General features: G+C 38.8%; 1 protein-coding gene across 3 annotated transcripts in view; it reads right to left on the bottom strand.

Annotated features, from left to right (window-relative positions):
* NRP1 (neuropilin 1) overlaps window positions 1-16,995 on the bottom strand; it is a 168,995-nt gene that overhangs the window by 92,948 nt on the left and 59,052 nt on the right. For all 3 annotated transcript variants that reach the window (XR_006104564.1, XM_042474180.1, XM_042474181.1), the window contains exon 3: window positions 6,412-6,593. Coding sequence is in view for 2 of the 3 variants with exons in the window: in XM_042474180.1 (XP_042330114.1) it covers window positions 6,412-6,593 (182 nt within the window). In the remaining variant the exon portion in view is untranslated. The remainder of the gene's footprint in view (window positions 1-6,411; window positions 6,594-16,995) is intronic.

Below are 16,995 nucleotides of genomic sequence, written 5' to 3'. Positions count from 1 at the left end.
TAAACACCCAAAGATTTTGTTATCCATGGGGTCCTGGTACCAAACACCAGCAGATACCGAGGGCCCACTGTAAACACGATCAAGCATTTGGCATCATTAGTTATCTTACTCTTGTCCAGTGAAGAAGATGCACATTTTGATGCAGGCTTCCAAACACATATTACTAGTTGGAATAGGAACTGTGTTTGTATTTGTAAATATGAATGTGCATGGGAATGCAGAAATCATTTATCTCTTTTACTATATTAGATTGCACTGGAAGATTTGTTGTTTTTTGTGGGTTTTTCGGGCTGTGTGGCCATGTTCTAGAAGAGTTTCTTCCTGATGTTTCGCCAGCATCTGAGGCTGGCATCTTCAGAGAATGCTGACCTGGAAGAGTGTGTGTGTGTGTGTGTGTGTGTGTGTGTACACACACTCTGTGTGAGTCTGGGAATGCAGGAGTGATTTGCATGTGTATTGTTCTCTTGCTGATGGCAGGCCTCAGGCTGGGAGGCTAATGCAAAAGAGGAGTAGTGTCTGCTAATTGGTGATCATTATCTGCTGGGAAAGCCCCTGACTCTGAGTGGTTTCCTATTTGCTGAGTCCTCATTTTGCTATTCTTCAGGTAGCCAAATTTTGTTCACTTTAAGGGTTTCTTCTTTCCTGTTGAAATTATCCAGATGTTTGTGGATTTCAATGGCTTCCCTGTGCATCCTGACATGGTAGTGGTTGGCATGGTCCAGAATTTCAGTATTTTCAAACAGTATTTTATGCCCAGGATGGTTTGTGGCATGTTCTGCTACTGCTGATTTTTCTGGCTGACCCAGTCTGCAGTGCCTCTCGTGTTCCTTGATTCTTGTTTGCACACTGAGTTTGATGGTCCCTATATAGACTTGTCCACAGCTGCATGGTATTCAGTAAACTCCTGCGACTGTAAGAGGGTCTCTCTGGTCCTTGGCTGAGCAAAGCATCTGCTGGATTTTCTTCATCGGTTTGTAAACGTTGGGAAGAAACTCTTCTAGAACATGGCCACATAGCCCAAAAAACCCACAAAAAACTATGGATGCCGGCCATGAAGGCCTTCAACTTCACATTGAAGGTTTGTTGAGTTGTGTATTCAAATGTGGAATGCCTTCCACTTGATGGGAATACAAACCTGAACATACATTTTAAAAGTAGTGTAGAGCAGACAGGTAAGTTCTGCAATTTATTTGTAAGTGCTGCTGATGAAATTTATTCCTCTCAGATGCTCAGACACCAGCTTCCATATACTAATCTTTGTTTCTAGATGGGAGCACCTGCATTTTTCAAGACTCTTCCAGAGGCCATGGTTTTTAAGAATGTCACAGGTAGTTGCTAATGGAGCTGAGCATTCTTAAACTTCACCTAAATACCCTTTAATGCTATTTTTTAAATAATAATTTTGAAAGTTTCAAAGTCAGGTATAAATGTTTAAACAAATAAAAGGTAGGTAAGGAGACATTTGAGCAAAGTGTATATGATCAAGCTCTATAATGAAATCAGGACAGGCACACTTTTATCATGACTAAAATCTCATTTACTGCTTAGAAAAGTGGTTCATTTTCACTTCAATCCTACAAAGTTTTAAAAACCCATATACCTTTTTGTGTAACAGCAAGTCTCTTTTTGTATTCTGTTTCCATGATCAGCCACCCAAAGTTTGGAGATATCATCATCAATACTGTTGCTTCTATATGCACAGTTTCAATGCAAAACTTAAAAACAGTACTTTCTGGACCACAATTCACAAGTCAGTATGGCTAGTATTCCAGAAAGGTAATTTTTCCAAGCCCTGCTACAAAATCTCTTTTCCAGGCCAGAAGAACAGTTTAGGGATTCCATGACTGAAGCTGGATTGCGTGGACATGTTAAAGAGATGTGCATACATCAAAAGCTTAGCAACTTTGTTATAATAAAAATAAAGTATAGGTCTATATCAGCAGATTGTATTCTCTTTGGAAATGATGGCAGGAAGCAGAATAAATGCTTAGATCCAGTCACTGATACAGGTAGCTCCCCAAGAGAAGGCTAGTCTGTTAGATGCATATGTATATAAATAATGGCACTCCATGGGAAATAGACTCCTGAAATGATATAAAACATGTTGTCTCTTGCTGATCTGGCCATCATCCAGGTAGAGAGACTGTTCAGAAGACAATTGAGAAGCATAAGTTTGTGTTTGACTGTTCCTAAACAGCCTCTGAGACATATAAAATGGAAAATCCAGACCATGACAAAGAGGCTGTATTTTGCCAAAATGTATAATCTAAACTCCTCTAGCTTTAGTGAACTCTGATTTAGGAAGTTACATTACAATCGTAATGAATGAATTTTACTTTGCTTCAAACAAAGACAGAGATGTAGAGACTGGCTCTGGCTGTACCTTTTGCAACAGATTAGCAAACTTTTGCAGAAATATATAACACTCTCATTGCTTAGATGTTACAAGTTAGAACCAACTTTTCTGTAATAAGTTACTGCGTACAGGGTGGGCATGCTATGGTGATTTATCCAAGTTTTATCTGAAAAGTAATATAACAAGTGGGAATGGCCCCACTTGGATTTGGTGTAATAAATTTATCCTGTTTAGCTATTTTTTAAAGAAATGATAATGATGATGACGATGATGATAATAAATCATGCCTCTTCTTCAGTATTGGGATTCAAGGTGAACAAAACATTAAAACTAATATAGATTAAAATATATACAAAAATACTAGTAAAATAGAGAAAAGTTATATTCAATTGCAATTAAACAATTCACAGCACAAAAATCACTTACAAATCTATTAAAAACCAAAGTTTTTAAAAAGAATGTCAGCAATTAATTCCTAAAATCCTGTTGGAATAGATTTTTTTCACTTGTTGGCAGAAAGATAGTAAGGAGGGAGCCACCCTAACATCCCTAGGAAGGTAATTCTAAGGTATGGGAGTAACCACTGAGAAGGTCCTCTCCACTGTTCCAACCCAAGGCTTCAGATGATTTAGATTAAAACTGCTGTGCCAGCAGTAGCAACAGAGTACTGACTGAACTATTGAGAAAAACACAACATCCTAGTGCATAACAATATGTACAGCACTGACAAAACCATAATTGGGAGACCTACAAGCTGTCAGTTGGAGACTCAAGAGGTGTACAGTCTAGGACAGGCAGAGGGGCAAAAGGTTCATACATGACATACAGGATATTATCTCAGGAGCAGCAGTTATAATCTGAGGAGCCAGCATATAGACTGACAGGAATATTGAGGATGTGGCATGTCATAGCAGTCAGAAACACAATGAACACCTGTAAAAAGTTGCTTAAACTAAAGAACCAAGATCAAGGCAGCAATCATGTGTGAATATCCAAACCTTTACTGGTTCCCAAGATCACCTGGCCACTGAACCACAGTATCTCTTTCTAACATACTTTCCAGTTATCCCAATTTGGCATGCATTGCAGTTGTGCGCTTTCAAGAATTTTCTGATGTATGACAACTCTAAAGTGAAACAGGGTTTTTTTGGCAAGACTTGGCCAGAGAGGGGCTGTGTCTGATCCCCTCTGAGGCTAAGAGAGTGTGACTTGCTTAAGGTCACCCAATGAGTTTCCATAGCTGAGTGGGGACTTGAACTCTGGTCTCCAGAGTAATAGTCCAATGATCAAATCACTACATCATGCTGGCTCTCTTTGGTAGGGATGGCCTTGATTAATCATCTGTCATCCCACATTATTTTACTGTTAGTATTTTTCTTATTGTCGTTATTATTATACTCAAGAATAAATGGGGAAAGTGGGATGAAAGAGGGGAGAAAACAAGAAGAGACAGAATCTTCCCTGTAGACCCAGGCAAAAGCGAACTGCTGTAGCTTCTCCTAGCTTGCGTGTTCTTCCTCTCATTAACAACTTTTGCCATTTTGATGTTGCTTGGCCACATTTGTTCTGATTTTCACTCTGAAATGTTGGAGGGTTTGCTTTGACCACTGCAAAGTTTGCTTTGGTACTGCAGAGCAGCAGAGATTTAGCCCAGAAGTTTCACATCCTTGGAGAAGTTCTGATTACAGAGAAATAAAGCACTTGGGTGTCATCATTGTCACATGTATTATGTGAAATATCCAGTGGCCAGTTTTTGGAGTCTTAGGCTATCATTACATAGTCATTTACCAAGTCTAAATTCCACTGATCACAATGAGACTTATTTCAGAGTAGACACATACGGGATTGCACTGTTAAATTTTGTAATCTAAACCAGTTTTAAGGAAGTGTTTTCAATATGTTTTCTACATGAACTTTGATGAGCTTTCTTTTAAAAAGCAAACTGTCAGGTTGAACTCACATCCATATCTTTAATTGTTTAATGTGTGAACACTGTAAAGAGATCCTGCTTTCAACAGATACATTAATTTAATGTTAATTAGGAAAATTAAAATGTGCAGAAAAAAGGAAATTTAATTCTATGATTTCACAGCAACTGTAACTCTTGAACCACACATGTATATATAATCTTTTCCATTCCTGAACATGGCAATATCATTTCCACTTTGATATACTGTGGCATAAACCTGAGTTAGAATTACTTTGGGAGCTATAACTTTGAATATTCTGACTTTTGTGTGTGCAAATTCTCATTTATAATGTTGCCTTAATGTAACTAATGCCTTTCAGAGAAAGATTTAAGGGATCATGCAAGAAAATAAATGCAGGGATTTGCAGAGACAACTGAAATATCAAGGGAAAGGGGCCCCATTGAAAAAGCCTGCTTTTGCAAGTAGCTCATCAAGAAGTTCTTTAAGGACTTTGCTCACTGCATACCAGCCTTTAAAAGTGCATCGTTTAATTGGTACGCACTGAAAATGCAGACCCCAAGAATCTGAAATGCTTTTATTGTGGAAGGAAAACTTTTGTTCCTATAAAAGTTAGCACCCTGGGGGTTTACTTTATTCATTAATTATCTAGTTTGGGTTAAGGGCTCTCCTAACTACTGAATGTGCAATTCATTAGTCTGCATCCAAGGACAGTTAAGGCTTGTGCCAAAAAATGATCTCACTACTACTCTAGGCCATTTCTACTACAAAGGATTTGACCATGGGGTACAACCATTTGCCAGCCTTTCTAATAGGAGAAAACCTTCTTGCCCTCCTCAGTGTTGTGTTCTATTTCTAGAAATGCTTGCATTAGTATTTCTTTATTGCAAGTCATAGAAGTGATGTTTGACACCAACTATAACTATTGCTCTTCTTCTGTCTCTGCAGCAGAGATCCTTAAAGCTACTCTGAGAATCTTCCTTGTCTTCTGTTGTATTCAATGTAAAAGATGTACAAGCTGCTTTTTAGGTGAAACTTTCCTAAGGTGATGTGTACAACAAAAAGACTACAATAACAATTAAACAAAAACAGAAACTATAAAAATAAGTATAAAAACAAGATTTCCAATGGGGGGTGGGGAGGAACAACATGTTTACTATTGTGTTGTATTAAAGGTGTACTAGGACACAGTAAAACAGGTACAGCTTTAGAACCTGGCTGTGAGGATGGGGTCTTGGGAACATGAACTGGGACAGAGTTCAAGTTCCTATAATCTTCTGTGGGGATCCAAAGCAGACACAATGAGTCTTAGACTGCAAAGGTTAGTTAGCACATCAGTGTCTAATCATCCAACAAATAAATACTACTTAAATATTAGTTTAAAAAATTGAGTTAATATTTCTTATCAAAAGCACAATTCTGCCAGTATCAGTCCAGGATGCACTTAGGTAAACAGTTTAAATTTAAAACAAAAACTTGTATTTTTTTTGGGGGGGGGGGTCTTGATTAGAGAAGAATGTTCAGAATCTTGCATTTCTTTATGCCTGGAAATAATGTTTTACAATTGTCATAGCAATTCTGTCAAGTCCAAATAAGGGAGATGCATACAGAATATTTCTACCAACGGTTTCTATATTCATAGCAAGACAGTATACCTCTGAATACCAAATGCTACAGGCAAACAATATAGCCTCTAATTACCAAGTCTTGAACAATAGATTCCCAAACTGGTGTCCTTCTGATGCCTTGGACTACAACTGCCACTGTGACTTGGCTGATGATGGAGGTTGCAATCCATGACAATGGTGCTGGGTGGTGCTATGAGTTGTACTCCAATAACACATCTGGATCCATCAATAAAGATGCCCATCATCATGCTCCTTGCTCTCCAGATGAAACTTTATTATGTTTTTATTACATTCAACAGAAAGGCAGCAGCTTGCTGCATATTGTTCTCTGTGCTCTAGTTTATCCCATAAACTCCACCCACCAATCTGCCATAAAGTGTTGTCTGAACTCCCCCTTCCCCAGAGAGCATGTCTCTTCAGACTGAACAATCATAATTGTTAATTATTTTATATCAAAAATAATTAGCATGGCAGAAACACTGCAAGTAGTGTTACTCACCTCTTTTGAAAATTTCATAGCGAATGGAAAAGCCTGCTCCGTGAGTTTCGTAATCAGAGACAAACTTGATTAAGAGGTATGGTCCTGTAGATATCACAGGAGGGGGGGCAATCTTGCCACAAAACTTTCCCCACACTCGTCCGTTTGCGTTGTCTCCATCAATCACTTCAACATAATCATACCTGGTAGATAAATTGAAGAAAGAAACTTTTAACTTCCAGGAAAGAATAGAGAGCTAATTAATTTAGGAGCCATAGCCATACAGCATACATAATGAAGAAAAATGCTTGCCTGTTTGGAAGCTGCATTATGCTGAGAGATGTAAGGAAAATGAAATAATTAAAATGGACTACATCATGTCTGTAGACATCATCTGGCAACATGGAACTATTAGGAAGAATGGCGCCCATTATGCTTACAGACAATGTCAGCTAAAGTAACCAATTAACAAGAAAAAGGAAATCTCATGAGCACAATTCTGTATTATTAAATTGCATTCCTTTGTCTATAGTGGCATTGTTATCAATACATAATACACAGAGTTCTTTTCATATGGTGAAGTTCTTGTCTGAATTCTAAAATGTCTTTCTGGCTTTCATTTCAGTACAATACTTTAATATCTGTAGGCAACTCTCCAAACACAGACCCAAAGAATAATAAATGAAGTCCTAAATATTTAACATGCTTTCCTACTTCATTTTCTTGATCACTATATATCTAAGCACACATCTTTTTTTTTTATATCACGTCACTTTACATATAGAGATAAAGCTGGATCGGTGACAAAAAAGAACCTGGTTTTAAATTTTGTATTAGCATTGGGAGGTTCTAAGTGAATGAACTGATATATTGATATTCATACGATGTACAATAATGGTACATCCTATCAAGCGCTGATACAGATAACACAAATGGGAACTATGGACCTGATTTATACCCAGTGAGACCATTAGCCCTATCAAGCCTACTATAGCTTGAGGCAGTTTTCCAAAGCCTTAGAGTAGAAGTTTTTCTGGCTTTGTTTCTCAAGAACCTTCTCAACACGGATGCCAGAAATTGACCCCAGGACTCTTTCAATCCAAGGAATGTGAACTACCAAATAATTATGCCCTCTGTCTTTCACAAATGTCTTGTACATGTGTATAAGAATTAAAGTAGTGAATATAGAATTTCTGAATTAATGGTCAGGATGAAAAGAATCACACTAGCTCTGAATAACTTGTGAAACTTTTGACTTTTATTTCTTTAACACTTCCACCACAAAGTGCAGAACTCCTGAAAGAAATTATTTCTAGTACAATGCCCTAGACTTTGTACTCTGGCTTGCTGACACCTAGTATAGTGACCTGATGGAAAAGAAAGGAAGTGACTTCCCCTGTGCTGCTTCTAACAGCACTATAGTTACTTCACAGATACAGAAAGGAGAAAGGAAAATATAGCTTAGGAGTTGGTAGGTTTGTGAGTAATGTAATAAGGGCAGAAAGAGCTGTTGAGCCACCAATGACAGTACCTTTCTCCAGTGGAGCAAATCTGACCAGATAATATCAATAAGACCCAACAATATAACAATAATCCAATTTTATGCTACAATTACAGAGGCAGAAGAAGAAGAAATTACAAGATCCTGTGCTGGAGCCCAGGTGGAAACTGATCACACACCAAAACAGGTCTTCTTGCTAACTACAGAAGACTGATATGCCGAAGTAGGCAACAGAAAAGAATCAAAGACTGTAGGAAAATTTGGCCTAGGAATAAGAGCTGAAGAAGGAGTGTGACAGACAGGATTTTGGAAGGCAGATACCTATTGGTTGTAGTAGTGTTCCCTGCCTGGGCTGTCACATGGTGTGGGGTGGGGGCTTCCAGGAGCAGGGCTTCTGAGGATGGGGCTTCCAGGGCACCCCCGTACCCCACTGCTCTGTGGTGCTGGAGAAGAGTATTGAGAATGGAGTAGGAGGTCATGAAATTATTTGCCCTTTTCAAAATTTTCTGTGATTTCAAAGATTATAGCAAAACTGGGGAAAGATCATTCTAAACTGAGGCACTGTTTATTTACCATATTCAAAATTTTCTCTTTCATCTTGCAATGACAGTTCAGGTACACTGATCATGTCATGCAGATATATTTTGTCATATTTCTCCCTGAGAAGTACAGCTCCTAACACACTATGGCAGAGAGTTGCAGTCGGCCCTTCTTATACACGGATTTTTTATACACGGATTTAAGCATACACGGTTTGAAAATGTTCCAAAAAAGTATAAATTTACCTTGATTTTCCATTTTTTATTAGGGACACTATTTTGCTGTGTCATTATATTTAATGGGACTTGAGCATACACGGATTTTGTTATACAGTACACGGGGGATCTTGGAACCAAACCCCAGCGTATAACAAGGGTCCACTGTACTTGGAAATTCTCTCATCCTCCCTTACCAGTATCAGTGTCCTCAAGAACAAGAGTTTACCATCTGAATGGCAACCACACCAAATGCTTGCATGAAACAATAGAGAGAACATAATTCAAACAGAGAAGATATCTATCAAATAAATGGTGCTTTAGTTGTGTGATCTAGTCATAGATCGCAAGCGGTCAATGAAAAGCTTTGTGAATGTGCCATGTAAAAGGCAGTTGCATCTGCTAAACACTGATGAAACATGCTCAGAATATTATACATTATACATTTCTACTTTTATATTCTTATATAAAGAAAAGCTTTTTGGAGAAATGCCACCTGGTTTGTAATGTAGTGTAGTATTAAACAGGGATCTGATCAGGGATATACAATAACATCCACAATCCACAAAATAGTGATGCCTTTATTAGACCAAACAGAAATACTTAAAATACTTCATGCTCCCTTTTCTAATTATTCATATTTCCTCATGATGTGACCAAAGTACAACAGCCTCAGTTTAGTCATCTTGGATTCCAGAGGGAGTTTAAGCTTGATCTGTTCTAGAATATGTTTGTTTTCTTGGCTATCCATGGCATTCTCAGTGCTCTTCTCCAGCACTACATCTCAAAACAGTTTATTTTCTTCCTATCAGCTTTTTTCACTGTTCGCATCTCACATTCATGTATGGTGATGGGAAATGCAAGGGCTTGGATGTTAAGAACAATAGAAAGGGCCTTTCATTTTAAGGCAAGTCCTTTGTCCTTAATGTAAAATCACCTTAACAAAACAGAATAAAGTATATGGAACTGTTTAAAACCACCCACTGAGAAGAACTGCAATTATTATATTGAAAGGAGATTGCCTGTTATTGGTTGATACATCACTATGACTGATAAATATTCCCTCGGTTAACTGGCCAGATTTCCTCCAATGTTCTTTTTCTGTTTCTCTTTCTGCTTCTTCATCGTTATTAAAGCCTTCCTTTGCTGTATGCAAAGAAACCCATACATACACCACACTAATTTTTGGTGCTACTAATTTATCTAGAAGGGGAAAGGACTGTTTGTGACTATGTACAGAAAAAGATGCAGTAAGGGACAAGGTGGCTTAATGTTTAAGATGCTGACTCTCATGATCGCAAGGTCAGCAGTTTGAGCCCAAGCGCCACGTGACAGAGTGAGTTTCTGTCACTAGTCCCAGTTTCTGCCAATATAGCAATTCAAAATCATATAAAAATTCAAGTAGATTAATAGGGAGCACTTTGGTGGGAAGGTAACAGCGTTCAGTGCAGTCATGCTGGCCACATGACCACGGAGTTGTCTTTGACAATGCTTGCTCTCTCAGCTTAGTAACAGAGATGAGCACCGCCCTGTACAGTCAGACACAACTAGACAATTATGTCAAAGGAGAAATCTTTACCTTTTACAGTAAGAGAAATATTTTCTCTCAGGGGCCCCAGTTTTTCCCCATACCATGTCAAAGTTCCTGGTGTGTATGTGAGTGTACAGATGCTAGGATGCACACTTGGTTATACTTTAGAAAAAAAATAAACAAATGAAAGCATGCAGCCCAGAGTGGGAAAGGTTGCATGTATGTATAAAATATCTTATGGTATGCACAGGTAACAGTGCTGAGACTGAACACCCCCCTAAATGAAACAGTATGCAAAAAGGAGTACTTTTATATGATTTGTGTTTTGTTCGTTACGGTAAAATCAGCACAAGAGGTCTGTGGATTGTAACTTGCTTTTGTGCTTTTCTTCAGAAAGGAAATAGCTGAACCTGAGAGCCATCCATCTTCCTGAAATCTGAAACTTGAGGAAACCAGTTTCAAACAAGTTTGAAAAGTGGTGGAGAATCAAACAGCTCTTCTCTTAGGGTTACCAAAGCTTGCAGTCTGTCATTGACATACATAATCTTCCTTTGACTAGGGATGTAAATCTTCTTATGTCACTTTCACATGAAAGCACATAGAATATCAGGAGTCCCCCCCACCCAGTTAGGTGAGATTAATAATGTTTTTGTGCATTTTCTAATTATCTAACACTTTGCATTTCAGGATTTTTTGAAAAAACTTTGTTTGAGCAAATCCTGTGTTTTGCATAAAAGTCACTGTTTCCAGGATGAAAAGCCTCTTTTTTTGAGCAAAACAACATTTCAGAGCAAATGACTTTCCCTCCAGAATATGAAAAATCTCACAATAATCCAGTATTTTTCACTGGGGTTTCCTGCATGGGGACAATAAGAGAATTTTCAAGTAATGTTTATACATTCTATCCTTGACCCAGTTCTGTTCCACGCATTCACTGACTGTTGAATTCAGAGCAGCTGCTTGTGCATATATCCATGTGACACAAAAGCAGGTGATTAAAAACATGTACCTATAACAGGTCTTGCAATCTGATCACAAAGATCATGGCAAAATTGGGGAAAGATCATGGCAAAGGTGATTTCCCATTAGGAATGAAGGACTAGCTTTAAAGAAAAGGTTAGGATGTCATGAAATGGCATTTCATCAATCCCTGGTGTTCAGGGCTTATTTCTAATACTTAAGCGCAGACTAGAATAGAATCTCTTTATGTTGCAGTAAAATAAAATATAAATAACATAAAATTCTTTATGCTGCAGAAAAATCTTTTAAAATTCATTATGACATTTTATACAAACAATCTCATTTTCTTTCTGTTATCCTATTATAACTGACATTAATATGCTGTATTAATTTGTTCTGGCTATTTCATCCTATTGCTATGCAGACTGTAATGTCCAAAATTATATCTATGTGTGGAGAATGTTTTTCTTTAAATGGCAGTAATGTAAACAACATCTGACAATTTTGAAGTAAGGCAAGGAAACAAATGTCTTTACGATGACCAGTGCCACCCTTAACAATGCAGTTTCAAACTGTCTGGGGCCCATTAGTTATGTTTACATGAGATCTCAGGAGACAACTGCAAAGATGATATCACTAGTTAAAGTGGACAGCTAAAGGCTCTCTAAATTAAAAATGACATTACCTCACCGGTTAAAATTGTATGCCAGCTTTGGTATATATCAAATTGAAAATAAAGCTGACACTGATGGTACTGTAAGCATTAACATATGTGAAATATTGTGCTAACAGCATTTCCTCTTATATGTCTGATGTTTTAGTAGCCATTGATCAGCGTATTAGCTTTGCTGTCCTATTTCAAAGACAAGGAAACAAAAGGGGGGAAATGTTCACTTAGTTTTGCAGATGTTTCTTGTGGTTAAGCTGGTCTGCAAAGAGATCAGAAAGGTGAATTTTTACTACAGTTGCCTTTCTATCTTGAAAATACTCTGAACTGGGATTTTTATGCACAATATACATGTTGCAAGCTTTTGAAGCTTCATTGGCTTCTTCATCAGGCAAGGTGTTACATACCAAGCAGGAAAAGAAAATTGAAGATGTTAATCATAGGCTGCATTTTGCTGTTTCTGTTCTTAGGCCTGATACAGACATCCACTTTGCAGTGGCCTGGGGCCGAAATTAGTGCTGGGTAGAACGGAGCATCCACATGCTCCACACTTTCCCAGTGCCATTTTGAGTGCACACACGTTCCGACAACATGTGTGCCGATGATGTGCCTCGTGCGCCACCTCTAAATGGCACGGCACACAAGAGACATCACCATGCTGCTCCAGGGTGCTAATGTCGCCTTAGCAATGGCTTGGAAAGGAGCCATGTTTTGTGGTTCCTTTTTGCAGCACATCATTGCTGGTGCCATGCGGTTGCCACATCAACAATGCGGGTCAGAAAGGGGTGGTGTCTCAGTGCTCCTTTCTGCTCGTCTGTATCCCTCCTTAGTTAAGAGCTAGTTAATCTCTTGCAGGCTGGCCCCTTCTCCTTCTAGCCATGTGGAAACTGGGGAATTTTCAAAAAACCCAAGAGATGTCTTTCCATACCATCTTAACTAAGAACAGAAACAGGAAAATGTAGGTCTATAACTAACAACTTCATTTTTTCCTCCTGTTTTATTTGTAACACCTTGCCAGATGCAGAAGCTAGTGAAGCTTTGAAAACTTGCAACATGTATATTGTGCATTTTGGTTGGTCAATATAGGTATCATTGTTTGGTGGATTTTTTTTATTTTTTGGATTTGCTAAATGGACAACAGGGCTATTCCTGGATGTTTTTTGGGATTTATATGGTCATTCTATGGGCATGTCTACATGGGCCAATTAAATTGGTTTCCCCACCCACCTTCACTGTAACCTGTCCATATGATGTAGAAGAACCAAAGCCTCAATTCGAGTGTAGACTGTCTTCATGTTGTGAGGCCAGACCCACACTGAAACTTCTCTATCCCACCCTTAAACTGGTGTAAAAATCCTCATCTTCTGCTCTGGATTGTGCAGGAAAATCTGGAGCATTCTGTAGTGACATCTATACAAGTGTCTCACTGTGTTGCCCAGCTCCACCATGAGCACTAGCATGAGTTACTCTCTCTGAGATCACCATGAGGTGCCCCAACATGTAATGAATATTGGGTGTGTTGTTTGTGGCCTCAGAGGGAGCAACTTGCACTGGTGACACCATTGGGTGGGACAGTGGCACACATATGTAGACACCCACCAAGCATCTCATGGGTAAGAGGGAATCCAGGGCAACAATGCTCTGGTAGTATACTGATTGTGTAAATGAGTCCTTTGTCTTAGGCAAAGAATGTTGAAAGAATGTTCACCACAGTCTCTCAGATATGAGCAGCAGCATCTCCACGGCTGGGATAAGGCATGTGGGTTATCATGCCTTCTTGTATTGCTCATGAGTGCTGATTGTTTACATAGACATCATTTCACCAAATAGACATCGTTGCTCTGAATTGTGAAATATTTATTGTTAACTAAAGTTAAATAAAGGAAACAGAAAGCTACCAGCTGTTTTCTAAATTTAGAGGATCAGCTGCTTGATATGCAATCCAGCTGAAGCTAAAACACTAGGATTTAAGCTGCATAAGAGCCATTTTGGCAGTTCCCAGAAGTTCTAGCCTCAACAGTTTACAACCAATGGTGAGGAATGCTAGGAGCTGCAGTCCAACAATATCTGGTGGGCTGCATAATTTCCACTGCTAGTGTATAATTGCCAAATTTAGCATGTGCTTAAGTGGTAAAGAGAATGACCCAGGACATGTCCAGCTCATATTGCCCAACACACATTCAGTAAACTGAGGGAATGGAAAGTGCATCCCATAGTCTGCATGCAAGCCCAACTCTTTCTGTTCAGGCACTCAAGTCCCACTGAAGCCCCAAATATTGCAGTTTCTGCTTGTTGTTGGGCATCTTCAAGTCAATAATCAGCATTTATGGTGACCCTATTAGCCATTTTTTCCAGCCAAAAACAAACAAACAAACAAAAAACAAAAACAGGATTCTGATATAGAGTGAAAATGCTTGCTTCCTTTGCAAGATTCATTCTGAAGTGGTTTGACATTGCTTTCCTCTGTTGCTAAGAAAGTATGACTTGTCCAAGGTCACCCAGTCAGCTTCCATGGCTAAGCAGGGTTGGAACCCAGCTTTCCCACAGTGCTAGTCCAACACTCAAACCACTCAACCATGCTGCCTCTATCCTATCCCAAGCTCCAGATCCCCCCCCAACACACTACCTACAGTTGGTGATAAACTTTAAAATAGTTACAGTCTACATTACAATCTTATTTTTGTTGTTTGGCTGAAAAATCACTGAAAACCTAGGAGTATAATCTGAAAGGAGACCTGTGATCACTTCTGTGGCTGAGTTTGACTGATTTCTAGCCAAATATTAGGAGGTATGCCTTGCTGTGGGTGTGAAAACTATCCCCTCCTCTTTCCACATTTGCTTAGCCTTGCACTACTATGAATCACTTTTCAAATTTGCTGTTCAGTGGTACACACGCCTGTCTTAGAATCAATTGAAACATGAGATACATTGATCCAGTTTAGATTACACAGTACCTGTTACAAGAAGTGTGCTTACTTGTTACAAGAGGTCTCCCCTCATCCAGCTTCAAAAGCACCTGAAAAGGGGTGGAAGGTGGAAAACTGCTAAAGAAGGAAGGATTCAAATGTTTCTCTTCCCATGTTGGTTTCTTGCTGAAAATGACAACCTGAGCAATTGATTTTCCAGTTTGGTAACAGTATTTGACTGGTGCTTAGGGGATTTAGATTCAAGCCTCCAAACAGCCCTGAAACCTACTGGCTGATATTTGGCCAGTCACTTTGTTGCAGCCTGATCTTCCTTACAAAGATGCTGTGAGGATAAAGTAGGGAAGGCCGTATATGCTGCCTTTAAGCACATTGGTAGAAAGACAAGACAGAAAGGGAAAAACATATAGATAAATGTGATTTACATTGGGTGTTTTTTAGCCTTAGCTTAAGGCAGAAAGCAGGCTAACTAACACTGAAGACCAGACTTAGGACCTGCACTCCAGTACAATAGGACTCCAGTAGTTTGCTGTTGAGATCTTTACATTTAATCCTTTCCTAGAATAAACACCTTCTAGAATCCCACAAACGACATCGTTTAGCACAAAAATGATTGCTATGATGCCTGTCAATTCTATTGCAGCCACAAAAGAAACTCAGATGCTTTAGTGTTCAGCAGAAACAGCCAAATTGTTTTCACAGATGTATTCAGATCACAAAGAATGTGCTCCAGCCTATCACAAATTCTGTATATTGTTTGACACAATTATTGCTTTATAAATTCTGGGATGGCCACATGACAAGCTGAGCTGCGTGAGTATGTAGATGGGAAAATGGAAATTGAGAACAGGCAATGGTCTATGAAAACTTGCATCACAAAGACTGCATCCAGCAATTACAATTTCTTAAATGAAATTATTCAGTATGAAAAGTTTAATCTGAGCAGTGAATGAGCTTCTAGTTTATTGGGAATCCTAAATAAAACTACACCTGTTATTTAAACATTTATTTTAAAATAGCACTTAAGATCAAAGTGTAAATGTATAAAACAATAAAAACAGGCAAATGCACCACCACCGCTATTGCTATTGAAGAAGCAAGTGAAAGCAGTTTGCATCTCCCTCTGGAGCTGGTACCAGTTCCACTCCATAAGTCTGTCATTAGAAAATGCTGTGCCAGGGATACAGTTGGCACACTGGCATTCCTCTAAGGAGACTAAATGTGTCACTTCAGCAGCAAACCCAGACTGGATTGGCACATATCCCAGGATGCTGAGCTTGCAAGTGTGGATCTCTCAGCCAGCAAAATCATTGCTCAGTTATTGCTATCAATGGCATGGCAAATATTTTTACAACATTATACCTCTATGGGGTCCAGAAGAGTGCAGCTATCTCAATGTGGATATCTAGCCAAACACTACTTTGTGTTATAAACAGCAGTGGCATTTTGGGAAACAGGAGAAAGAAAACCTGAGTACTTGTGGCTTCTGTTTGGGTACATGCCCAGATTATGGTAAATAAACATAACTATACAATCCCATTTGCACTCCCTAGGTCCTCCTGAGAACTCTCATTTCCATATTCTTTGGAGGAATGAAACAGAAACACTTTCTGTTTTAAGGCTGGCTGCATATGGCTCCCTGTTATGTAGTCAGCAACTCAAGGGCAATGTGAGAATTTCTTCCTCCCACCTCAACCACTTTTCCAGTTCCACAATCAGTGGCTGAACATGCTGCTACTAGACAGAGTCCTAATTTTATGGTTCAGTAAAAACAATGTCTGGGAAAGATTCCCATCATAATTATGAAAGATCATAGTATTCCTCTAAGGATTTTTTATATAAGGGTTGCAAAAGACCAGCTCTTTTTGTGGAAAGCACTGTGTTACAGCTTTGGGATTGGGGTGAGGTAGTAATGTTCTGTCTTTCTTGTTGCATATACATACACATGAATGAGGTTGTATGAGCTGCAAGCCAGCCCCAAAATACAGATTGGAAATTATTCTACATTCCCAGTTGCAATATGTGATGATAATGACTTGCCTATGTTTGTTTTTCTTCTTTCACAGCAACCTTGCACATGCAGCATTTCCATACTCTTCTACTGTCCTGATTTGACCAGGACAATCCCAAAGCTTTTGTCATTCCACTTTTTAGCTACTTTTAAAATGTTCCCACTTCTCTATCCTCTTCCCATTTCCCCCCCTTGTTCTCAGCTGATTTCAACTGCTGCAAAGTAGACTCAACATGCAAAAGTAGTTTGCACTAAA

Source organism: Sceloporus undulatus, chromosome 6 (assembly GCF_019175285.1).
Source record: "Sceloporus undulatus isolate JIND9_A2432 ecotype Alabama chromosome 6, SceUnd_v1.1, whole genome shotgun sequence".
Lineage (NCBI taxonomy): Eukaryota > Metazoa > Chordata > Lepidosauria > Squamata > Phrynosomatidae > Sceloporus > Sceloporus undulatus.
This window is presented reverse-complemented; position numbering and strand designations above follow the sequence as displayed.